Source organism: Miniopterus schreibersii, assembly GCF_964146895.1.
Source record: "Miniopterus schreibersii genome assembly, chromosome: 2".
Lineage (NCBI taxonomy): Eukaryota > Metazoa > Chordata > Mammalia > Chiroptera > Miniopteridae > Miniopterus > Miniopterus schreibersii.
Window position 1 is genome coordinate 150,671,239 of NC_138102.1, and position 26,921 is coordinate 150,698,159.

General features: G+C 39.0%; 1 protein-coding gene across 1 annotated transcript in view; it reads left to right on the top strand.

The window, feature by feature from the left end:
- Positions 1-26,921, top strand: part of LOC308552575 (sucrase-isomaltase, intestinal-like) — a gene marked incomplete at both ends in the record, with an annotated part of 91,275 nt that overhangs the window by 13,875 nt on the left and 50,479 nt on the right. The window contains 2 exons of the mRNA XM_081127795.1: positions 2,238-2,334; positions 3,018-3,130. Coding sequence (XP_080983921.1) covers positions 2,238-2,334; positions 3,018-3,130 — 210 coding nt within the window. The remainder of the gene's footprint in view (positions 1-2,237; positions 2,335-3,017; positions 3,131-26,921) is intronic.

The following is a 26,921-nucleotide window of genomic DNA, read 5'->3' on the forward strand; positions in this document are numbered from 1 at the left end:
ACCTGCACCTGCACCTGCACCTTCACCTGCACCTGCACCTGCACCTGCACCTTCACCTGCACCTGCACCTGCACCTGCACCTGCACCTGCACCTTCACCTTCACCTTCTCAGGCTGGCACGTGTGCCCTGGCCGGCGCCTGTATCAGCATGTGCTCGTTCATCTTCACGCACCCCATTGTGTGGCAAATCCCTAGTTACTTCCCACTCGGATTCCCTGAGTATTTCTCCAGTGCCCAGCGCTGGGCACTCAGGAAATCACCCCTGCATGAGAGGGGGAGGGAGAAGGTGGGGAGAGAAACCCTGTAAAAGCCACAAGTTCCAACAAACATAGTTGGGACCTGTCCTCCTGCAGGGAACCCTGGGGAACAGGCCTGGGAACGGGGCCACTAGAGGCTGTGGTGAGGCTGCGGGTGCGGGAGCAGCGTGGGGCCTCCCGCCTGGGCTGCTGTGCTGTGCCCGCCTCCACCCCTCTCCTCCCCCTTACTCTGCCTTTCACAACGCGACAGGTGCTCCAGGGCAAAAGATCCCCTTCAGCTTTCACCTTTGGAACATGTCTGTGCGACGGTCAGCTCTCAGAGAGTCAGTCTGCATTGCTCCTTATTAAAAACTCTGAAAAGTCTTACAGAAAAAAATCTAGCTGTTTGGGAAACCCAACATTTCCCCAGATTTAGCTGAACACAGACTACTTTTATTTCAAGAAAGCCCTACTTCCATCTCAACAGATTAAATGCTGCACAAAAATTTGAGCAGCGACATTGACTGAATCCTGGCACTATTATTTGGGTAATTTGAGGCAAGTTATAGAACTTTATTCTTTCTGAGTTTCAGGTTCTTTCTTATTAAAAATTATTTTTCATTATTTTTAATATATATTTTAATTTTATTTATTTTCCATCACCATTTATCTCCCCATACCCTCCTCCACCTCCACCCACAGCCCTTCCCCCACAATCACTACACTGTTATCTGTGTCCATGACTTTTCTTTTTTTCTTCTTTTTAGCTCAATTCCTCCCCCTCAGCTCTCCCCCCAGAGCTGTCAGCCTGCTCTCTATGGGTTTGTCTCTATTTTTCTTGTTAGTTCAGTTTGTTCATTAGATTCCACATATGAGTGAGATCATATGATGCTTGTCTTTCTCTGACTGGCTTATTTTGCTTAGCATAACATTCTCCAGGCCCATCCATGCTGTTGTGAAAGGTAAAATTTTCTTCCTTTTCATGGCTGCATAGTATTCCATGTGCGTGAATGTCCCACAGCTTTTTTATGCACTCACCTACTGATGGGCACCCGGGCTGCTTCCAGATCTTGGCTATTGTCTGTAATGCTCCAATGAACATAGGGGTGTATATATTCTTTTGAACTGGTGTTTCGGGTTTCTTCAGATAAATTCCTAGAAGTTGGATTGCTGGGTGACAAGGCAGCTCCATTTTTAAGTTTTTGAGGTATCTTCATGCTGCTTTCCACAGTGGCTGCGCCAGTCTGCATTCCCTTCATTTATAAAATGGAATAGTAGTGCCTTCCCACAGGGATATTGTAAGCATTAAATGAAATACCGTATATATTATACCCAACATTTAGCAAATACTCAATAAGCATGAATTACCATTCCCTCAGATTCCCCACATCCCATCTTTAGATTATCTCATCCCCCCTATGCTAACTTGCCAGGATTTTTTTTGACAGGAATTTAATGGAGAAGAGTTTTTATGAAAGTTTTTATAAAAAAGCCTCCCAGTCACCGTCTTTCTGCTTCTCTCTCTGGCACAGGTGGGAAACAAGTCTTGGAGGCCTGATATTTTCTAACCAGTACATACGCATGATGACCTCTGTCCCATCCACTTCAATCTACGGATTTGGTGAACACGAACACCCGTCCTTTAAGCATGACATGAATTATGTTAGATATGGAATGTTTTCCAGAGATCAGTCACCAGTGGTAATATGTGAACATAGATTCTTACTACTAGAAATCTGTTTATTGAAAGAGAAAGAGGGCATGGATAATAAGAATGATTTTCTAGATGGGGCAGAATTCATTTTGGTTTATACTTAATTGGTTATAAAGGCAAGTTTGAAATTTCATACCCACTCAGGTTTTTTACCAGTTTGCCTTTTACTCTCATAACATATATTACACTTTTTGGGCATGTCACTAATTGCTATTGGATCTCTTAGAGATAGGATAATAGAATTATAATAAATCATGAAAAACACAGTATTTCTTTTTTCACTGCAGGCATTTAGCAATCTCTATGGAGTGCATCCTTTTTATATGTGCATTGAGAAAGATTTTAATGCTCATGGTGTCCTCCTCTTGAATTCCAATGCCCAAGGTAATGTGATTGTCCGGTTAAATCATAAAGAAGCAAATGCACAACTTAAGTGCTATTTTTTGTCTTTCCTTGTTTTAAAAAATGCTTATTACTTAGAACAAAATAGAGTGAGAGATTGTCTACAATGTAAGATTTTGTTTCAAAATGGAAAGGTTTTTAAAGAAACATATACAGTCATCCTAATAGATTACAAAATACTATTTAAATGCAGTACTAAAGATATACCATTTAAGAAATCAGAAGCCCTTGAAAAAGCAACGTTAGAAATTTCATGGTAATACAGTGTTGCTGGATCTGCCATGTAATCTCAGCAATGTAAACATTGCCAAGGCCTCCTTTCTGCAGTAAATTAGTCTAGAAATATTTGAAATGTATTGCCTTTGCAGCTGTTCTTAATTGTGTGTCTCAAGTTTAAACACACTCTGTCATTTGTGCGTGCGTGCGTGTGTGTGTGTGTGTGTGTGTGTGTGTAAATTCAGTGCAGTATATAACTGACTTGATGAACTCTTCAGAAAAGAAAACTGAGCACACAGAATTGGAAAATCCTGGCAGACACTCAGATGCTATCAGAACTATAAATAGTGCCTAATAATAACCAGCCAAAATGGTAGCAATGTTAAAATAGTGATCTCTGCCACTTATATTATTTGGGCTTATTTTCTGTTTTGCTTTGTTCTCTCCAGATGTCACTCTGAGCCCATTTCCTTCTTTAACATTCAGGACCATTGGAGGAATCCTTGATTTCTACATGTTTCTTGGCCCCACTCCTGAAAATGTTATCCAGCAGTACACTGAGGTGAGCACAACACAGCGATTCAAGTTCAAGTTTTCATTGTCCTGGCTCTGAGGGAAGGGGGAGCAATTAGCAACCAGTCCTTTAACTTTCTAATCTCTGGGCTAATTGTTTCTATGGTTAGGCAAAGGCTTCTGACTTGGTTGCAATTTCATCTCGGCTCCATTACTTCTGATCCATCAGACCCTGTGCCACTTGACTCGCCTCCCAAAGGATTCATCTCCCAGCCACTTGGTTCCCTGGGGCCCAAAAGAATTGGGTGTTGAGTCAGTATGGAGGAAAACCCGATGGGGCAGAACTCGTGGGAAATTGTGCGGTAGTGACCTTGGTTTATCACCCATACTTACCTTTCTTTTTGCCCTTCTTCTAAATCTTTCCTTTCTAGATGTAGGTGGACATACTCCACCTCTGTCCCCCTCTCCTCTATCTACCAGACATTTGGTACAGAGATGTAGCCAAGGGACACTGCCAATTTGTTGCTCATTCCCCTGCAAACTGTCATTTCTCAGGCGATCTCTCTACGATGAACTAGTCAAATGCCAAAATCCACAGGGATGTCTACAGTTCAAATAGGTATTTCATAACTCTGAATAACTGTTTAACAAAATAATTGTAGGCTTTATACTAGGTGGATGGGAAAGGTAGGGTGGACTTATTTGGGGCCAGGGGAGGGCCTTAGCAGAACTGTTTAAATAGTAATTACTAGAATGCCTTTTGTTATGGCTGCCATTGAATCTGATAAGTAGGCAATTCAAATGCAATGACAAAGCCTTTGCTGTGATAATCATGGGAAGAGAAAAGAGACCTTTGCTATTAGGAGATTTCACAGTTCTTAGTGTCTTATAGATCTGCCTTTCCAACCAGTCCAGGTCCCCTCTCCAATTCTATGCAATCAGATATTATGGAGTTTATCCTTGGCTGGCATAATTAAGAGGCATATTTGAATCAGTTTTATTTTTATTATTTTGGGTATAATTTACAAATCTACTTTTTTCTAACAAACATTCAAAACCCCATGAAATTATACTATTGATAATTGTTTTACATTTTTACAATGCTAAAATCCCAACAAAATTAATCTTGAGGAAAGGAGACTATGTGGAATTTCAATTAATTAACTTACTAATCATTCTTTAATTAGTTTTTCTTTATTCTTTAGCCATAACACAAATGACTTATAAGTTTCTAGCATACTGTGACATTTTAAAAAATATTCACTTACATAGTTAAAAAGAACGTCTACATTTCTAAATAAGCATGCCTTTGTGAATATTCTGGGTTGTTTAAAATGAGGTCAATGAATATTTTTCTGAATAAGTTTATTTTTAATTACACATGTACTGTGGAAATTTGTTCTCCATGTAAAAGTGTCAAATGATGCAGAAGTATATCCCCAAATCATCCTGCCTTTAACAGTAACAACTATGTTTAACAGTTTTCCAAATATCTCTCTAAACATTTACTATGAATTTATACACATATATTTATATTTTCCACTTCTGTATTAATAGGATCATACTAGAACTATATTTTTTGTGTGACATGATCTTTTAATTTACCTTTGTGTTATATATCTTGCCATATGAGTATATATAAAGTCTACATAGTTTTTTTAGGACATAACTTTTTAAAAATATGTTTTTATTGATTTCAGAGAGAGGAAGGGAGAAGGAGAGAGAGAAACGTCAATGATGAGAGAGTCACTGATCGGCCGCCTCCTGCACGCCCCCTGCTGGGGATCAAGCCCGCAACCCGGCCATGTGCCCTGACCGGATTTCAAACTGTAACCTCCTGGTTCACAGGGCAGTGCTCAACCACTGAGCCACGCCAGCTGGGAGGAATATAATTGTTTTTAGAGCAGTTTTAGGTTCATAACAAAATTGAGAGGAAGTTACAGAGATTTCCTATATACCACATGCATAGCCTCCTCCATTATAAACACTCACTTTGAATGGTACATTTGTTACCGAAGGTGAACCTACATTGACACAGTATAATCAACAAAGCCCACAGTTTACCTTAGGATTCACTCTTGGTGTACATTCTGTGAGTTTGGACAAATATATGTTGATATATATCCATTATTATAATATTATACAGAGTATTTTCACTGCCCTGAAGATCCCCTGTTCTCTTCCTGTTCACCCCCTTTCCCCCATCAGCAGCCATGTCTACATAGTTTTCTCTTTTTCAGAATGTCATATAGTTGGATTCATACAGTATGCATGTAGCCTTTTCATATTGGCTTCTTTCACTTAGTAATGTGCATTTAGGATTTCTCCATGCCCTCTCATGGCTTGATAACATTTCCTTTTAGCACTGGATAATTTTCTATTATCTGGTTGTACCACAGCTTATCTACTCACCTATTGAAGGACATAATGGTTGTTCCCAAATTTTTGAAATCATGAATTAAGCTGCTGTAAATACCCTTGTGCAGTTTTTTTGTGGACATAAATTTTTAACTCTTTGGGGTAAATACCAAGAAGCACTATTGCTGAATTATATGTTAAGAGTATATTTAGTTTATTCAGAAATTGCCAAACTATCTTCCAAAGTGGCTTCCAAACCAGCAATGAATGACAGTTTCTGTTCCTCCTATCCTCACTGGCACTTGAAGTTGTCAGTGTTCCACATTTTGGACATTCCAATAGATGTGTAGTGATATCTCATTGTTGATTGAATTTGCTTTTCCCTGATGACATATGATGTAGAATATATTTCGGAGACTTATTTGTCATCTGTATATCTTCTTTGGTGAGGTGTCTGTTAAGGTCTTTGGACCATTTTTTAATAGGGTTGTTTATTTTCTTAATGAGTTTTAGAGTTCTTTGGATATTTTAGGTAACTGTCCTTTATCATATGTGTGTTTTGCTAATATTTTCTCCCAGTCTATGGCTTGTCTTCTAATTCTCTTGGCATTGTCTTTTGCAAAGCAGAAGTTTTTTAATGTTAATGAAATCCAGCTTACCAGTTATTTCTTTCATGGACCATGCCTTTGGTTATATCTGTCTTCTTTTTCAAAGCTGTGCTGACTGACGTTTTAATGTTTCCTTATCACAGAAAGTAGAGCCACAAATATCCTTGTTCAAATGTCATTGGGAACATGTATGCTTCTGTAGGATATATTCCTATAGGTGAAATAAATGAGTGAAGAATATGCCTATTTAAAATTTGGATAGATATTGCTAATATCTTTCCCCCCAAAAAAAAGACTACTACTAATTTCCATTCATATCTAGACTAAAAGGATAGGAACCGGACTTTAAGACAATGAAGTTTGTTGGTGACAGGAGCACTGGGTTCAAGCATCAGAAGAACTGGTTCCTATCCCCCTTTCGGGTGCTCTAATTAGCTCTGTGACATGGACATGAATCACTTAACCTTCCTGTCTCACTGGGTCCTTTAAACTCTCAAAAATCCTAGTAGATACAGCTTCTGACCTTGGCTTTCAAGCATGTAGCAGAATTGGACAGGCTTAACGGGAAGTTTATGAAGCCTGCTTTTCTAAATCTGTGATAAACCTTCTGCTTGCCTGCATTCCTTCAGAATGGAGCCAAGTGCAGAGAGAGGCTGAGACCTCCAAGCCCCACTCAGGTTCTCAGAGCCGGCTCTGCCTTGGGTCCTTTGCTGCCCCAGTGCCTCTCTGGCTGTCAGCCCTGCTTTTGGCTGAGTGTCGAAAGCTGGGAGCGAGGCCAGGCGGCCATCAGACAATCAGTGACAAAGAAAGGAGCAGGGCAAGGTGTGGCACCGGTCCACCCGACACGCATTCCCAGAGAAAACGCTGTTGCCAGGCTCACCCGTTCCCAGTATTCACAGGTGGAGGTTTTTCATATTAAAAGTTTCTGTAATACAAGAGTTTTTATTTCCCACCCTTGTGCCAGAACAGAATTCAACCAGTGACTCAAGTAAACACTGCCTTTTACCAGCACCACTAATACTACTGTAAACGTTTGTTGGATTGAAATACAACAGTACTGCAGGGGGGTGGAGATAAAATCAGCTTCTCAGGTCAACCTGATTCCAGGTTTTGCTGGAAAAGTGAGAAAGTGAATAGAAGGTCAGCTGCGCCTGTTTTTTAAAATTCGAACTAGAATTCTGAAATGAAACGGAAGGGAGGATTGCTAAGTGATGCCAGCGGTGATGGGTATTTTCTAGGCCGCCGGCTCTTCAGTGTGGCTGTACATTAGAATCAACTGATTTTGAAAAAAATTGACAGGAGGTGGAAGGTGGGGGTTGTGGGGGGGTCTCCCAGAGATTCTGATTTAATTGACCTGGGGACTGGCCTGACATTAGGATATTAAAAATCTCTCCAGGAGGTTCTGATGCACGGGCCAGAGAGCCAGTGTTTAGTCTTATGCTGGCCTGTTTGGCAGCTACCAGCCCATGAGGCTTAGAACACTTGAAATGCATCCAGGTCAACTTGAGACACGCTCCTAGACAGTGTAGAAAAAGAAAGTAATATTACTAATTAATATATCATTGATGCCATATTTTAATATCAGTAGTATATATTACACATTAGTATTATATTGAGAACACTATTAGTATTATATTAATAATTACATGCTTATAACAATAAAATACTATTTTATATGGATTGCATGTTGAAATAATATTTCAGATATATTGAGGTCAATAATATATATTACCAAAACTAAATTTTACTTGTTTTTTCTTACTTTTTAAAATGTGGTACTAGAAATTTTAAAATTACCGGTGTGGCTTATGCTTGTGGCTTGCATTATGTTGCTGTGGGACAGTGCTGAGTGTCATCAGCCTAGGGCAAGATCTCTGACGCTGCTGTGAGTTCCATACTGGGACGATCAGGACACGGATTAGAAAGGGAGGGCAGTAAGTTCCACGTCATGTTTGGGCCATTTCTGTTTCTCATGACCACAAGAAATCTTTTTCCCAGCAAGATGTAGCCACTTTGGAAATATAATTGTCATCAACCTAATGTCATCTGTAAACTCTTCATTTCCTTGTTGTAATGTCAAAGTAAATTCATCAAAATTTTTGTTCGTTTCTTAAAAATTGTAAAGAAGACTATTGTCAGAGTCCTCTTCTATGGTTAAAGCTCTCCATGAAATTGCTGACTTCCTCTGTGGAAAATGTAATGAGTGTGGAAAGAAATTCACTGACTTCTCCAAAGAGGAAGAAAAATCATGTAATCCTTCTTGAATCCTAGGGCATCAAATGACCTTTTTTTTTTTTTTTTTTTTAAATTTTTATACTAAGGGAGAATTTGAGAGGCATAATAGTTGTTAATATTGACCCAATCTGCTAGAACTTTAAGCTCACCGTTTCTCTTAGTAGTCAGTTCTGTCTTCTAGCAGAGGGAAAGCCAGAAAGCAAAATGTTCTAAGAACAAACTTACAGGGATATAGGATTTATCTAAAATTTATCTGGAAAGGAAATCTGTGAATAAAATACCCCTTCTGTTAGATAAGTAGTGCATTGCTTTGTAAAATTTGAAATTTTAATGATTTTTGTCTTACCTTAAATCTTCGCTTACCTGTTCCTCCCAGCTAAGTTCTGAGAAGATGTGTACGGAAAAGTTGTGAGTTCTCTGCCCTTTACACACCTTTCTTGCTGGGCCTTCCCTTTCCTTCAATATCACTTGAACTAGAAATCGAGGAAAGGCACAATACACATAGTTTCAGAGGAGAATATACTATTATCTGCAGTCCCAATTTTATAGTTCTAAAAATTGCCTGGCATTATAAGATGGAAGCTATAGTTCACACTTATGTACAGAATTGAAGGGGCACAAATTGCTGAATTCTGTGACACAAAGGACAAATTCTTAAAGGGATTGTTTGAAATGGTCCACTTAGCTCAATGGTCGTTAAGAAAATCATTGTTATGGACATTATGCAGACTTTAGAAAACCAAAAGTAAATAAAGCACCCAATAGTATATCAGCTTGGTACCTCAGTCCTCTGAGTAATTTTTGAATTGGGATCTTTTTCTTTATACAGAGAAAAATCTTGGGAAGCGTAGATATCAGGAGTCTTAGAGTTTTAATAGATTATACTCCAAGAATCTCCTTTGAACCTTGCTTTAAACGGGCTGTGATGCTACGTGGAAAGTATTAAACTCTATTGACATACACCTGTTAGGCAGTTAGATTTTCTGACATTTACAATTTCTACCCTAATCCTCCATATCTATTCTTCTTTCCATTTTTTGGTATGTATGTAGCTCAAGAATATTCGAGTCTTCCATATGCCTCTGTTTTATGTGAGCCTGCAGTGAGTGTTAGGATTTTTCTGAGAAGGCAAATCCTAGGCAGTTCAATGTTAGGTTCAGACAGACCTCAACTGTTGAATCTTTGCTTTTCTCTACATGACTTCCATGCATTTGGTCAATTGATATTTACCTGTCTGAGCTTCAACCTTATTGTTAAAATTCAGGCTGTAACTTTCCCTTGCATAGTTTTTCGAAGATTAAAGGTATCTCTTATCTAGCCTAGGTAAGAGTAGGGTGTAGTAGGCCAATGAGTGGTGACTCTCATTCTTATTATGAGGTAGTCAATGTTTATGTCAGACATGTAGAAGATATTGTGCGTTTTTTTGTTTGCTTTTTTTTTTTTGCCTGAATGACACTGCACAGTATATGAGAGATGCAGTTGCATGTAGGACACTGACCCTAAAGCTAACTCACTAAATTTAAATTCTGTTTCTATCCCTTACTGTTTGTAAAATGTTGGGAAAGTATTTTAATCTCTTGGCTCCAGTTTCCTCACCTGCAAAATGGATTATTCATAGACCTGCCTGATAAGATTAATGTAACTATAAAAAGAGTTAGTACATATGAAGACCCTAGAGCACAGTTTCTGACATATAGAAAAGCTGTGTAAGTATATATTCATCCTCGCAATTCTAGGTACTCGGTAAATGTATTATTATATAACTGGGTCAAGGTCAGAGACAGCTGTTCAGTGACAGTTTGGGGGAAGGGGAAGGAAAGCTTTTGAATTTCCCTAGGACACCAAATGTGTTGGGTTATGATCGGTCAATAATATATGAATTGCAATGATGAGTATGTAAATTATGAAAGTAGTCCAACTTGCATTTTCCAGATACTTTAACATGTATTTTACAGGTTGTTTCATATAAAAACCTGAGATTCAGGACAGGCGTTAGTGTCTCCATTTGAAAATTGAAGACTGAGCTTGATGAAGTTGAACTGAGTTGCCTAGGAACACATACAGAGAGCCACATAATCAAAGCTTCCAAATTTGGTTATTTTTATCTTCCAATTTTGGTTATTTTTATCACTATATGGTACTTTCTACAGGCGAGATGGTGTTGGTAAATGGCCGTAAGTATTTTCTGGATTTTCTTACATGTTCATTTAACTCCACTGTTTTAATCCTTTCCCAAAGGAATCTTCTACGCAATCTACACAGATATATGTTTGAAAAGATTTTAAGTATTAACATCTGTAATACTGTCAACAATAAAATATATATATTTAATAAAATAAAATAAAAATATTTTAAATATTCGTTATTTTAAACTATAGCTCCAAATTTGAAAGAAATTAGGAATATTTTCATCACATGAAGTTTTTGTAAGCAAAGCCCTTGGAAATATGTTTTGGTTTTTACCCCCCCCCCCGCCAAACGTAACCTTTAGGTAACTGGACTGTTGATATATTCTAGGTGCTTCTAAAAATCTATTTAAAATTGTAACAGGTTATTGTTTCCTCTGAAACCACACTGACCTGTAGGATAATAACATTTTATTTTGCATGGCATTGACAATGACCTGGTTTTCACCTTCATTTGAGAATTTGCATAATTATGCACAAATTATATTAGTATTCTTTTTATCTTCTTGGCGCAGGCCATTAAAGAATTTTAATAAAAGGATCTCCTCTTCTTTTAAGTTTCAGTGTCTTTAGATTAGATTTATACTCTTTAAGTGTACATAGTATCTTAAAAATCAGATATTTAGTGAATTGCCTCTGTAGTGTTTCAGTTTGGGCATGATTTCAGGATATTACTGAATTGATTTTATTTACTTAAAGCTTGTCAAGTTATCAGTCTCAATGTCATAGGATATTTGGCTGCTGTAATCTGTACTCTCAACATCTGTCTTGTATACTGTCAGTTGCCAGGGGTTTCCTGAACTTCAGGACAGATGTTGAGAGTTTGAAAGTTGAGAGTTGCTATTTGAGAGTTGCTGAGAGTTGTTGAGAGTTGCTATTTGAGTTTGAAATAAGGTCTTATCTCTTACACAAGCAACCATTTATAATTTGTTGAAAGGGTGCACTTTAGTTGATAAGTCATTTGCTCAGAAACCACATGAGCACAGAAACACAGGGGACTTAGGTAAAAGGATTTAAAAATAACACAGGTACTGTTTTCTACAACTGCAGGCTCTTTCAGTTTAAGCATTTGCTGCTTTCCCCTTCCCCTCCTCAGGAGATGGATCAACTGATCTTTGCAGAAGCTCTAAGAGTGCTCTTATATAAATCTTTCTGTTTATTGCTAGATGGTTCCCATAGTTATTTTTGGACCCAGAAGATCAAATTATTGGTTTAGAAAAGTCTAAGATTAAGGCCAGTTATTCAATCCCTGGGACTCTTTGAAGTTCAGCCTGTCACTTGATCAACAGAAAAGCATGTGATGTTTTTGTTGAGCCCATTTTAATTCATTGCACCTTCAAGACTACACAGAGAATGTCCAGTCGTCTTTCAGTGCAGGGATCACAACTCAAAAGCTTATGAGGCTGGGCTGCTAAAATAAACAAGTAGAGTGGGTGGTGGGGAGTGTGCCTACCTGGAGAGTAAACATTCCTGCCAAGAGCAGGAGGCTGGAGTGTGTGCCAAAGCATGTGCTCCTGAATGGGATACTATGTTCGTTATTTTTAATCTTCTTCTAGGCATATGAGTTCCTCATTCTTCTGAGTGTCACCAGCCTCCTGGAACTTTACTTGCTTCTCCTACTTATGTCCCACCTGGGAACAAATGGCTCTGTTGTTCCTGTGTAGTGTTTTTGTTGACATGGGCAGAAATGTGGAAAAGCCAATCCACCTAGTCTCTGCTGCTGGCCCCAGGGCCCAATATCTGACCCATCTATGCTCAGGGCATGCTCAGAGCCACTCCCACTTTTTGCAAGAGACTTCTACTGTGTGTTTTCTTTTCTAATCTAATTCTGATGCTTTCTCTCTTTCTGGAGTTTCCCTTTGGTTAATGTTCACCAATGGTACCTCTTACAGTTTTTCTATTGATAAATTGAATTTATAAAAAGTATCTTTTCTTTAATGTCAAGAGACTTAAGGTAGGAAATAGAGGTTGCAGAAAGTCTGACATCTTGAATCAGAGATCCCCTATTTCTACTTGACAAAAGGTAGTCAAACTATAAAAGAATAGATATATGCTGAGCGTGGAACTCGTGTCTTTCTTAAATAATGTTTTTTTTTCTTAGCTAATGCCTATAGACTATTTTGTTTTGGTGTAGCCCTAAAACTCACTTACTTATAGACATCTCCTAATTTTTTCAGATGACCTTTTCCTTTAACTGTTCTTCCTGGCATTACACAGTCTACAGTGCCTCCCAGCAACTTTGTTGTTGTTGTTAATCCTCACTTGAGGATATTTTTTCCATTGATTTTTTTAGACAGAGTGGAAGGGAGCAGGAAAGACAGAGAAAGAGAAACATCGATGTGAGAGAGGCACATAGATTGGTTGTCTCCTGCATGTATCCCAACTGGGGCTGGGGATCGAGCCTGCAACCAATGTATGTGCCCTTGACCGGGAATCTAACCCTAGACCCTTCAGTTGTAGGGCAGACACTCTAACCACTGAGAAAAACCAGCTAGGGCCTCCCAGCAATGTAATTTTTCCCCCTCCTAAGCTCATCCTACTTGGGTGCTTGAGATCTGAGGGAAGCGGAGTGTGGGATAAATATTTTAAAATTAAATTATGCCTATATGCTGATGCAAGAGTTGAGTGACTAATCTTAAAGTTCAATATACAAAAACATAGAGATTGAGAGGATAGCATATAAGCAAAATTCAAGACTTATGTGGAGGAAAGTGACAAGGCTATACTCAAAACAGCTCTAGCTATTTTCAACCTTTAATTTTCAACTTTGGAAATCTAAGATCCTGAAGGACAGATCTGAACATCTTATGTTCATGGTTCACATATTTGTTTTCTTTTTATTTGTGTCCCCAGAGTTTATGACACTACTGGTATGTAGATGGTGCTCAATTAGTGGTTGTAGAAAAGACCATGAGCTATTACCTCTTTTAGAGATTTAAATTATTTGAACATATAGAGGCCTACATATAATTATTAGAATAGCTGATATTATTGAGCCTTTAATGGACCAAGCATGGTTAATTGTTTTTCTGTGTTTACATTTTTTCCCTTCTTACCATGACCTTATTTTATGAATGAGGGCTTACTGAAGCATAGAGAGCAGAGGACACATAGGAGACAAGTGACAGACCAAGGATTTGAATCCAGGGCTGTTTGACTCCAGAATCCATATTTGCAACTAGTCTATATTTCAGCCAAATTGAGGAGTTCAAGGCTAAATCTATAAACAAATAAGCCAACAAATAATTACTTGGGTCACTGAGGTAAAATCACTGGTTTCCTTAGAGATGTGCATTTTAGGTTTCTGTGTTCGAGAAGAATTCCAAGTTTTAGGAAGCAGTTGTTGTTTGAACTCAATGAATGGTGTCTTTTTATTCTTTGTTTTGCAATTTTTTATAAAACATATGCATATAATAATAAAAATCGATCTATACATTTGTTTAAAACTAGTAGAGAAAAGATTAGCCTTCATCTTTACCTCTAGTCTCACTCCGCTAAGGGAGGCACTTTTAACTATTTCTGCTTATATTTCAAGTCCGGTGATTGTTTCCATTCCTCTGAAAAATACATTGAGAAAGTATTTCTGTGCTAGGATCAATTTTAGGCTCAAGGTATACAGGAGTCCCCAAAAGTTAAAATCATCCTTCTAGTGGAGATACTTTCTAGTGAGGGTATTGTCAATAAGCAAATAAGTTAGATGGATAATTTTAGGGACTGGTACGTACCATGGAGAGAATTTGGTTGATGTGTTTGTTCATTTTGGAATTGCAGGTTTTCTCTTTCTTGTTGTTGGGTTTTCTCAAATATCTGTGACTTTTCTGTGGCTGATCTTACTTACGATGAAGGGTCAACCAGGTGGATGACTAGGGGTGGACTCAGCTCTTGCTCCCTGAGCAGATCAGGCCTGGGCTTTGGGAATGTAGGCAGGGCTGCTTCACTGCAGGGTCCGTGGATGTGAAACGGGGGTCAGCTGTACCCGCCCCGCCACCAGGCACTCAGAGGTGCCTACCAATAGTAGAAACACGTCTAACTAACTATCTGGGATGTGGAGGTAAGATAAGGAGTGAAGCTTCCTAGTGAGAGAATTTTGCCTCTACTCAGACCCATTGGATTGTTTCTAGACTGTAATGTGGCTATAATATAAACAAAATTTTTTCCCCCCAGGAAAATACAAAATTAAATTTTTATATGTAACTTCCTGATGGCTGAACATGAAGCCAATCTTTTAAAAAGTTCTCATAAGCAAATGGAACGTGTTTTAGGGCTAAGGGTGTGTGACTTTTGCCTCAATCCAGTGCTCCATATGAATATGCAAAAGAGTTGAGTGACTAATATTTATATTTATTATATAGTATATATGTTATCTATATTGCCATAACACACTTAGAAAATGACAATACTTGGTGGTCTATTGTGGTAAACAGACTTAGGCCACTCACCTGACGTGGAGCCTCTGGTTGCCTCAGGTCCCACTCAGCTTCCCCAAGAGCTTAGAGGGCCGATATCTCAAGACACAGATAGCTGGAGTGACAACTCACGGGTTTGTCCTCAAGAGTCCAAGTGGTTTGGTTTGAATGATGTCACATGGTCACCCTACCCATAACCCATTCATGGCACACAATGGCTGGGGAGTCCTGACAGGTTTTCTTTGGCAGTGGCGATGGGGCAGGGGGAGCTCCATTTCTTTAGAGAGAAATTCTATCTTTGACCTAGTGTGAGCTCAGTTACTGCTCATGAAAGGAAGATGGCGCGGGGACAGCTAATTAGATACTTTGCTTTCTATTCCACTGCACCCTCCATTTCTGTCACTGCCTTCTTTGAGACTGAGTTGCTAAGAACTCAGCCGGAAGGAAGTCTCTCCTACCTACTGCATCGTTCTTCCTCATGATTTCTGGGTGATACCTCCCTCAACTCTGGTTATTCATGAATAAAATCTCACCTGCTTTCTTTAGTGCCTAAATGTTTTTAAATTGTGAGCTTGCTAATGTGTCACTTCTATTTCTCAGCACTGTTAGTAAATAGATTAAAAAAAATTTTTTTATTGTAATTTAAATGGAATTGACAACAGAGGGAAGAGAAATGTGGATGCTCAGTTCAATATCTTGATCCAAAGCTTTTACCACTCTTTTTTAATGATCCAATTGAAATTGGAAAAAATTGGCCCTGAATTCTGTTTTCCCTCTTGTTCTCTTGGGAAGGTTTTGCATGCTTAATGAGGGCAGGACTTCTAACTGTATGGTTATCCTCTGTTTGAAATAGAGGCACGGTTTATCAAGATGATTGTTCAAATGCTCTCAGAGATATCATCTGATCTTGGCCTGTGGCAGTGGGTCATCCTGCCAGTCAGATCCCTGCCAGGCAGGTTATCCAGGTAAATCAGATCATGGCAAAGTCACATATCTGTCATTTGTGCAGAAAAAGTTCTATGCTGTTTAGTGTCAGTGCTGCCCTTGAATCCTGGCTAGTGATCAGTTTAAGACTGGGTCTACTTAATTGCTCTTTTAATTCACATTTCAAGGTAGATTTTAAGTTAGATATGTTTAAAAATTACTAGTGAACTTATCCTGAAATACTCCAAAGCAGGGGCCCAAATAGACATAATTAAATAGATTAGCAGCAAAGTGCCAGTAACATTTTATCATCAATACTTGCCAGTGCTTTTGAAGTCATGAGTGGGAGAAGGAGGAAGGATTAGAAAACTCTCATTTAAACAACAAGCCTTTGTCCATCTCTAGTAAGCTGCTTCCTTTCTCGCTTGGGGATTTCCTAGCAAACAGGCTGCGGTGACGCACCGAGGGCAGCATCAGAGGCTTTATCTTTCTGCCTCCTGCTCCGGTGGGCACGCGTGCGCGAACCTGGGATACTTGCCAATAATTGAATTTTGTTATCTCGACTGGGGAGTTCACCCTGTGCAACTAAACTCTTTAAAATGATCATGCCGTCAATCACACACAGACACTGCAGGAGCAACCAAGGGGATGGTTAGGGGAAAGTCAGGCTTATGAAAAATCCAGAGGGTAAAGCAGGAAGAGTAGCTCTTGTTTCAATTTTTAGAAGCCAGTTACCAGGGAGTTGATTTTTATGGTGTCTCTTTGCTCAGCTGTTGGAAGACGTTTTTATTATTCTTTCCCTGAACCAACATTATCACTGGGTTTAACATTACGGCATCACACACTATACATTAATAGCGTCTTTTGTGAATGGATGGAAAGGCAAGTGATGCCACCCAAAGGGGGAGAAGCTGTCCAGAGATTTGTGCTTTTGGTGACTATTTAATCAACAGGATTGGACCCTGAAAAACTGTATAGCTAATTATTCATTCCATACAAAAACACCTAAGTAAGGCATTGAATTAAGATCCATACGAGTCAATCTTAAATGACATATCTTCACCAAATAAGTTTTGGGAATTTACTCGGTGTGGGTTGGAGCCCACGTCTTCTACTCAATGATAGTAGGAACTCGGCCAAGTTGCTTAACCGTCATGGGCTTTAGGTGTCCCATGTGTAGACAGGGACCATGATACCAGGCCTGCCTGTTATAAGCTTCCTGTGTCCATCTCCTAGCAGAATAAATTAAAAATCCTCTGGAAGGCTCTGAGGTTCCATTGAATGTGAGGTAGCAGCAGTGGTATTTTTATATCTTTGCCTTAAAACTTGACAGCTAACCAGTTTGTTAATCCTGTGGCAGATAAGCTGCTACCTTTTATGTGTTTCCCCTTGCAATTTAAGCTGGTTGAACCGTTACTTCATCTCAGCTGAAGCTGAACGCAGATGTCTGTAAGAAATCGATTCTCTTTAATTACTATTTCTTTTATCATTTGATCAGTTGATTTCATAAGCTTAGCAGAGCTGGGAAATATTTAACAACAGGATTCTGATATTGGGAGGAGTTGAGTTCTTTGATTATATTATATTTTATTCCAAAATTCTTGATTGTTTTGCTTGCTTGTGCTTCTTCCCCCTCATAGACATTTTTCTGGCTCACGGGAAATTACAAACTAATTTTCTGTCCTCTACCCAGATTCTGTTCCCCTTTTAGTTTGACTCCTGCACTTTGAACTTGTGAAGCTAGAGTTTATATTATACGGTAGAAAGCAGTCAGCCTCGTTATCTGCCCTGTCCAGTTTTGACAAATGTGTAGAGTGTTGCCCCAAGCTTCTCTGTAATTTAGGTTTCCTGTCACTAACCAGTACCCCTGTTGCAGCTAATTTAAGAACCTTTCTCCCACTCAGCTTTTTATAGCTCCCTCCTACATTTGTTACTAAGAAAAAAAAATTAGGCAAATACCACATCTCAAGTCATGAGGCATGTGTTTCCGTAGAAGTCCTTGAATTTCAAAGGAAACTTTATGGTGAATTCATAAATACAACCCCTGCCCCAACACACACACACACACATAGCTTAACTGGCTGAAAATGTGAAAAGCACTGACTTAGCTTTTGAGCTTTCAATTATTATTATTATTTTTTAATTTTTATTTATTCTTTTTTTAAAATTTTTGTTCAAAATATTACAGATGTCTCTTTTTCTCCCCACTGACCCATCCCACCCCCCTTCCCCAGTCCCTCTCCCCACCATTGTCCGTGTCCCTGGGTTGTGCACATCTGCATATAAATTCTTTGGTTACTCTCTCCCCCTCCACCCACCCACCCTCCTCCATCCCTCTGACATTTGTCAGCCTCATCTATGCTTCCATGTCATTGAATCATTTCTGTTCATCAGTTGATTAAGTTCTTTAGATTCCACATATAAGTGAGATCATGTAATGTTTGTCTTTCTCTGCCTGGCTTATTTCCCTCAGCATAATATTCTCCAGGTCCATCCATACTGTCCCAAAGGGTACGAGATTCTTCTTCTTTACAGCTGCGTAGTATTCCATGGTGTGAATGTCCCGCAGCTTTTTTATCCACTCAGCTACTGATGGGCACTTGGGCTGTTTCCAGATCTTAGCTATTGTAAACTGTGCTGCTATGAACATCGGGGTGCATATATTCTTTCTGATGAATGTTTCAGGATTCTTAGGATACATTCCTAGGAGTGGAGTCACTGGGTCAAAACACAGCTCCATTTTTAATTTTTTGAGGAACCTCCATCCTGTTTTCCACAGTGGCTGCCCCAGTCTGCATTCCCACCAGCAGTGCACCAGGGCTCCCCTGTCCCCACACCCTCGCCAGCGCCTGTCATTGGTTGATTTGTTGATGGAGCCATCCTGACAGGTAGACCTTAGAAACACCTCAGTCCTCAGCCTGAGCTTTCAATGAAAAGGCACTGTGTTTCTGAGGTCTCCACACAAGTGGTCTGAGCCTCGCTGTAGGCAGCCACAGAGGGGAAGGGAGTTTAGTGGGGGCCCTGCGCCGCCCCTTTGCTGACAAAGGAGAAGATGGGGCTTGGAGACGGGCTGGCTTTCCTAAGGCCTCACAGCTGCTGTTGGGCGCAGAGCTGGAGTCAGAGTGCAGATCTTCAGCACAAAGCAATGCCCTTGCCACTAGTTCGGGGAGCCCACCTAATTTTTGTTGCTGCTCCATGTGCCAAGCCTTAAGAAAGCTAAGAATTGTAACAATTTTGCCTGTTTGAATACTTCATTTCTAGACAAAGTCTGGTCTCTGACTACTCTAGAAATGTTGATCAATGGGGATGTCACTAATTCACTTCCTACTATAAAATTTAGGCTTTTTTGAAGTCCAAGTACAAATGGGAAAAATGCAGTCAAACCTTGCAAATTATTATCAAATTGAATCAAAGGAAAATAAAACTTTTCCATGTCAAAGAACAACTAGGTTGTGAAGTGTCAACTTGAAAATAAATTTGTTAATTTATGAAAGGCAAATTAATTCTTCTTGCTTCTTAGAACTGACTTCTTTAACCTTTGTGTTAAGTGCATCTTTCTAATTGAGTGATTTTGGGTAGAATAAAGAATCTGACAATTTGATTAACAGTAAGGAGAATTAGCCACATCTTTGTTTAGAGTCCAAGTTTTTGTTTAGCACTAATGAGCTTTTTGGTTAAGAAGGAGGTTTTTCTTTCTAATTAATACATACAAAATTATGAGAGCAAAATAGACCTCAGTCAATGGAAAATAGCAAATAACTGCTGAACAGTTAATCTTCAGTAGTCCTCAGCTTCTTATTTATCATTTATTTATGGATCAGGCTCATGGAGATTTGGGCATAAGAATTTTTCTCAACATATTTGAGGATTAATTTTTACTCCTATTTCTTTAGAAAAGACTGATTGATAATGTAGTTTAAAGATTCATATTAAGACGTTACTTGAATCTAATTGGTAATAAGTTTGAAATCACACTATAATCTCATGTGATGGAGGCATCACGGTGCAGTGGAAAGAGTAATGGGTTTGGAATCAGAACAACTGACTAATTGGGAAAGAAATATAAGTTCATTGTGCTTTTGTTTCTCCTCTGCTCAACTGAGGTACAAATTCTTATCTACAGAGTTCTTCTGATGATTGCATGAAAAAAGGCTTTTGAAAAAGATATAACAGAACCTAGTCCAAAGGCAATCAATAAGAGAAGAATTATTCTAATATAAAAAATGTAATTCAGTGTAAGATAAAGTAAGGAAAGCATGATAGGGTAAGTTCAAGTAGGTAGTGATGGCAAGCTTTCAACTTTTTATTTTTTATTCCTCAGAATACTTTAATGTTCTGTTTTAATAAAGTTTTAGTAAGGTTAAAATTCATAATGTAATTATTTTTTGTTAGCTAGTGTCTTTTAAATATTGGCTTTAATTAAATGTCTTGGCCTGTAAGTGTGCTATGAGAGTGCTGAGTGTTGAGCAGATCAAAAGGGAAGGATGCAAAGCTTGAATGAGGAATGAAGGTTGTTTAACTTGTCATGTTCAGGTATGCATGATTTGTAACAAGGATCAATTTTCTAAGAGCTTTCTTCAAAGCAAGCCGAAAATAGATATTTAGCAGAAAAAGTCAGAAATGCTCCTTTAAAAGAAAATAAGAAAATTAAAGCTCAGAAAGTTAATCTCAGAAAAAATAAAACCAGCATTGGTACAACTCAGCTATCAGAAGCTCTCTGCCATTATCCAGGGTGCCTTGTGGGCCACGTTCCTTTGCAAAAGAAGCCTCTAAATGCAGTGTATCAAATGGATTGCCCCATATGTGTTGCCTGTGCTCCATGACAGGATTTGTAATGGTCTCTTTCCTCACTAGATCAGTTCTAAGCACGTATACCTAAATGTCTGTACCTCCAATCCAAATTTACCTCCTAGTAATTACAATATAAATTCTCTACTCTGGTCAAGCCTGTCTTTTGGCATGTATTTAATTCATTCCAGCCTGTTCCTCTTTACACACATTTCTGTTCACTACTCATCTACCTAAGATAATATGAAATATAAAAGTTTCATTTCTGAGTTCTTCCATGACCTATTTCAGCTTATTCCAGTCTATTCTAGTCTTCTCTTTTTTACCCTCCAACCCCATGGCACTTTCTGTCTGTTCCAGACTTTTGACAGGTGATTATCTTCTGACCAAAGAATTTAATATTTGTATCATGTATATAAACCTTTACTCTCTGAAGGCTGCATAGACCATGATCAGGGGTGGGGTCCAGTAATCTCATCAGAGCAAGATTCAGAGCAGAAATTCAACCTGCAAGTGTTGGGGGAGCAGAGAGCATCCACAATGGGAGCAGGTGGCATCCTGCCCTAAAAGCTCAGTTTTTATAATCCTAGTATCTCCATCCTAGATATGATTAATGCACACATTGGCAATGCTACCTCCACCCAACTGGCTTTAAGTTTTGCTTATATAGTGCAGTGGGGACAATTGGTTCGCTGAAGTGATAATGACGATTTCTTTCTGAGTTTATCTGTACACATTTGCATATCAGAGAATGATGCTTGTTGAATTTGTATGTTGGACAAAAGTTATGAAAAGCAGATTTCTGTCTTTTCACCCACAGGCCTAAATGGTACTCTGCAGGAGTGAATCATTATTGGTTTTCAGTATCTGGTTAAAAGCTGGAGATAGCCCTGGCCCGTGTGGCCCTGTTGGCTGGGTGTCGTCCTGTGCACTGGAAGGTCGCTGGTTTGATTCCTGGTCAGGGCACCTGCCTGGGTTTCGGCTCAATCCCTGGTGGGGTGCATGCAGGAGGCAGCCAACTGATGTTTTACTCTCACATCGAAGTTTTTTTTTCTCTCTCTTCCCCCTTCCTCTCTCTCTAAAAGAAAATCAATAAAAATATGTATTTTTAAAAGTTGGAGATACACATTGGAGGTGCCAGTATTACTAGTTGCTTATGAATGAATTTTTAATGACAGCCTTACCTGAGGATGTGAACGGATGATTGAAATTCACATAGCTCATAATAAATACCTTTTATGGATAGGCTAATATATGCAGGATAAGGCTGGAAAAGATAACACAGTTTTGTTCAGAGAGTCATAATAAGTTAATTCAGGACTTGTCTTCTACTAGCTTTGATGTATATTTATAAGGTCTTTTTTCTGTCATTAGTGGATGAAATAAAATGTTTTATTAAATTTTGATTGAACTCAGTGCTGGGCAAGGGTGACGGTGTTTGTTAGGGGGAGAGGAAAGCAGTTAGACTCTCAAGCTGTGCATCCTCAGTTTACTTAGAATTCAGTGTCTGTAAGATCTTTTTAATTTTTTTCCTAAGAGCATGTCTTAAAATAGCTCAGAGGATGATTTAGCCATCAAGTTCAAGAACTTGATGAGTCTGGAGTGTAGGGGAATGAGACACATTTTTACCATGAAGCATTTGTGAGCGATCTCAGTTTGCGGAGCTCTTTCTAGTGGAGTCCATTAGTAATTCCCCATAGAAATTCTATGCATTAGGCCTGGGCGTTTTCCATTCAGCAGAAGGAGAAACTGAAGTAGAGATGATGGAGTATTTATCAGGTTAGTAACGCAGTTAGGAAGAAAGTTTCCAAATCATGTACTTTCCAGTCTGTTGCTTAGCTTCCTGAGTTCTACTTTCTCCCTTTCGAAATGTCCTATAAAATATCCATATGGGTTAAAAATAATTAGTCATAATTCTCCTTTCAGTTGCTATAGCAATGTTAGTTCCTTAATACATCCTGTGTTCCTTTCTGCCCCCTGAATTAATTTTACATAAAACAGCTCAATTTTAGAAGTAAGGTCTTTTGAAAGTAGGTATCAAGTGTTATTACAGGGATGTTATGGTGTCCAGATGAGAGAATATCTATAAACTTATAGAGAGGCCATGGCCTTGTGACCATGTTAGAAGGTAGACTCCTCCTCCATGGGGGCCTCTTCCCCCCATCATCATTTTATTTGGAGAGCAATCAGTGGGAGTTCAGATTAAGAAATATGTAGAATAATATCCAGAATCCCTTTATTTTATAATCGTACACTAAAAAATAGGTTCAGAATCCCTGTATTCTCCCCCTTTTCCACACTTTATTGTCTTTTGAATCTTTGTTTTCTGATTGTGGTAAGGGGGGAAAAAGGAGTGTTAAAATAATTTTATTCGAAATGACTTCTAAAGTGCTAAAAAACAAAGATTATTCCTGTTGGCACTCAATGTAATTATAACGTGGTAAGTGATGGGTCATCTGGCCATTTTAGATAGTAAGCACCTTTTTTAGTCGATAGCTTTGTTCCTACAGTTGCCTGTGTTAATATTTGAAGTAGAATTTATTTTAATAAAGTAAAATATTTCAGATGTTTATATGTTCAGAGATAATTTATTAATTTAAAACTTAGGTTAATAAATTAGTACATTTTTCTTCTTTAGGGAAAAATAGTTTAAATTTTGTTAAAAAACTATAACCAAAATCTTTGATGCTACTTATTAGCACGTGAGAAAAAGAATATAACTGTACAAAGGCTTGTATTATCTCTCTCTGATATAATCATATACAATTAAGTAGCTTAAGGAGTTCAACCTGTTGTGTTCATTCCATTTTATTGTATCAGTAAGGGTTCCCTCCATGAAGCAGAACTAGTAGGTGATATAAATTTGTTACAGGAATTTGACCTTATGCATATGTGTGAACTAGTTAGTCCTCAAATATCCCACAAGAGTCTCTATTATGGCCCACCCTAACCAGGATCATATAGGAAAAGGAGTTCTGGAAATATAGTTCAGCCTACAACAACCTGACATGTGACAAAGCCACCACATGTGGTTCGAGTTTTAAATACTTCCTTTAGCCATTAGGGATTAAAAAAAAAAAAAAAAAAAGTAAAATGCTGTAATCTGTCTCAAGCTTCTTGCAATTGATCTTTTAAAATGTGAATTTAAAAATCAACCATTAGCCCTATAAATAATACAAATTATAGTATGGCATAAACTTACCAAATAAATGTTGCCTCTTAAAAGTAATGATCAATAAACCATATATTCATATAAATCACATGTATACGCCCTGTTGTTTTTAAACACTATAATATAATGATTCAAGATCTTTGAAATCTGACAGTTGGAGGAGTTTGAACACTGGCTCTGTAAACTGCTAATGGAGCAAATTTAAGCTCATTTCCTCCTATACAAAATGAGGGCCATCATACCCATCTCCTAGGATCGCCGGCAGGCTAGTTCAGATAATGTACGTAAAGCTCTTAGTTTCGTTCCCGGGGCTAGTAATTGCTCAGAATTATAGGTATAATTAACAGTAGAATGTTCATCATTATTTTATACACGTTTTTCTGCTTTTATATGGAGAACAGTGATGGACAGCTTTGACTCAGTTTTGCTCACAGGGAATTCCCGACTGCGCTGTGCCAAGGCGCGTGTAGAGACTCTAGGGTGCCTTTGTGCCACCTTACTGACTTTCAAGGCCATGACTGTTCAGCCCCCAGCGCTGAAGCGAGCTTTCCGCCCCCTCCGGGCTGATTTGTTTCGGCTCCAGGGGCAGCAGAGGAAAGCGCCTGGCCCGCGGCGCAGGCGGTGACGCCTCTGTCAGACAGAAGGCGACTGCCCGGCACACACTCTTCTTGTCCTTGTCATTCCTGTGCGAAGCCATTTATTTATTTGCAGATGGTCAAGAGCACGAAGTCAAATAATAAGCAAGTGCCATTAGGGGAAATGGATGAAACTGCCTTTTGTAAGACTGACTTTGCTTTACTCCCCAGCTGCAGAAAGTGCCATTGCTTGTAGCAGGGAGTAACAAGAGCAAGAGAAATTGCCCTGGCTCTCCACTATGAAACAAGCAAAGGAGGCAATTTTTAATCTGCAGGGGGTGTGTCCCATCTGCCTGGTGAAGAAATATTGTGTTTGTGTGGTCTTTTAAGCCATTAGATAAAACTTAAATCCCTCTTCTTCCTGTCAACAGTATCCATTCCAGGAGTGCCTTCCTACTCTAGGGAAACAAGTCTAAAATTCGGTTAGGATGGAAATAGATTTAATAAAACATATCCTTACATTAAAGCATTCTAAGACCATCGGGCTGTGCAGAAATGGTGATGAAGGGGAGAACTTTCTTTCTTACCTTCTCAGCGACTCTCATCAGGCATTCCTAAAGAAACACTTGAAAATATGGGATGGCTTCAGTGGTATTTCCGGGGTGGTCGAAGTTATTAGAATTGGAATTGGAAGATCGAAGTTGGAGCTCGTTTTGCCTCCTTCTGTTTTTTAACCTGGTACTAATCATTTATGATCTTGGACTGCAGATTCCTCCATTTGTTCTGTTTACCACGTAGCATTCCTGGGAAGGTTAAATGATATGACAAAACCTTACACAAGTGTATACTGCCACGTCTGAGGAGACAGAAGTGGAAGTGCATGCTCTACGATCAAAATAACAATAGTTTAATCTTTAGTACTACACTAACAAGAAAAAAATAGAGCTAAAGAACTGGCATATGTCTTGAAGTAAATATTTTAATTTACTTCAAGACATATTGTTATTTGTTAAGTCAGCATTTATTGTCTATTGCTAATAGATAATGCTTTTTATTTTATGTGTCTATATGTATCATATATGATGTGTATAATATTATTTATAATAATCATATGTTACTTTTAGTGACATTGCTTCAAATTTCAGGCCCTAGATGCCGAGAGAATGCTGAAAGAGTGTACGGTCGAGTGGCCGCTCTGCGCTCTTTGTTCAGTATGGGGCTGGTTTCTGACATATATTAGACCTTATGGTACAGGGAAGCTGGTACACATATAATTTCTGCAACTGCGGAACAATGCGGAACAATCCTGATTTACATGGATGTTCTGTGCTGCTTCCTACTGTTCAGTGTGCTTTTGCTTTTTTCACGTTGACTTGAGGCCTCTCCACCATTTGGAACTCCATGCTCGCCATGGTTCTGGTTTGTAGTCCTCCAAGTGTGTCTTGTTTTCAGCCACTGGGTCCTGACTGCCTCTGCGTCCTTCAGTGTCTTCACTGTCTTTTAGGGGAGGTGTTTCCTGTGCTATTGAGAAGGTGGAAATAAAACATTCACCACTTATTACAAGGTGAGAATGAAAGAAGGTGGATTTAAAACTTAGCAGGCAGAGACTAACGTTAAATGTGGTTGTATAAGAATCACTTGGCGAGCCCCAGCAGGGTGCTTCAGTTGGTTGGAGTGTCATCCCACACACCAAAAAGGTTGCAGGTTCAATTCCTGGCCAGGGCACATACCTGGGTTTCGGGTTTGGTCTCTGATCAGGGTGCGCAAGGGAGGCAACTGATCAATGTTTCTCTCTCACATTGATGTCTCTCTCTCTCTCTCTCTCTCCTTCTCTCTCTAAAAATCAATAAACGTATCATAGGGTGAGGATTGAAACAATAGAATCACTTGCAGATCTAGCAGATAAGGTCTTTGGTGTGCACAGATGAGTCAAGCTCTGTGTCTGGAGATAGAATTACAAAGGGTAGACCCAGTACGTGTTCCCCAGTAGCTCACAGTCTAGCATAGTAATTTATAAGCCTGGCTCTGCATCAGTTGTACAGAGGCCCTTTAAAATACAGATGCCTGGTGTCCACCTACCGAAATTCTGATTGAATTATTCTGATCAAATTAATCTAGGGTGGGCTCTGGATAGAGCACATATTTTTAAAAGCTCCCCACATGATTTTAATGTTCAGCCATATTTGAGAATCACAGTTCTTTTTTTTAAAAAACACACACATATCTTTATTGATTTCAGAGAGAGGAAGGGAGATAGAAACATCAGTGATGAGAGAGTCATTGATGGGCTGCCTCCTGCACGCCCCTGACTGGGGATTGAGCCCACAACCCGTGCATGTGCCCTGACCAGGAATCGAACCCCGATCGCCTGGATCCTAGGTCGATGCTTAACTGCTGAGCTGTGCTGGCCAGGCAAGAATCACAGTTCTAATCTGTTCTAGTTTCAGTCTTTTATGTAGTGTCAAATCATAAAAGTCACAAAATCTCCTTTTCAACTCAGTGTCCCCATCTGTAAAACGTGGATGATATCATCAGCTCTTCATTCATTCATGTCATAAATAAACGTTTATAAAATTCATATTCTGTGC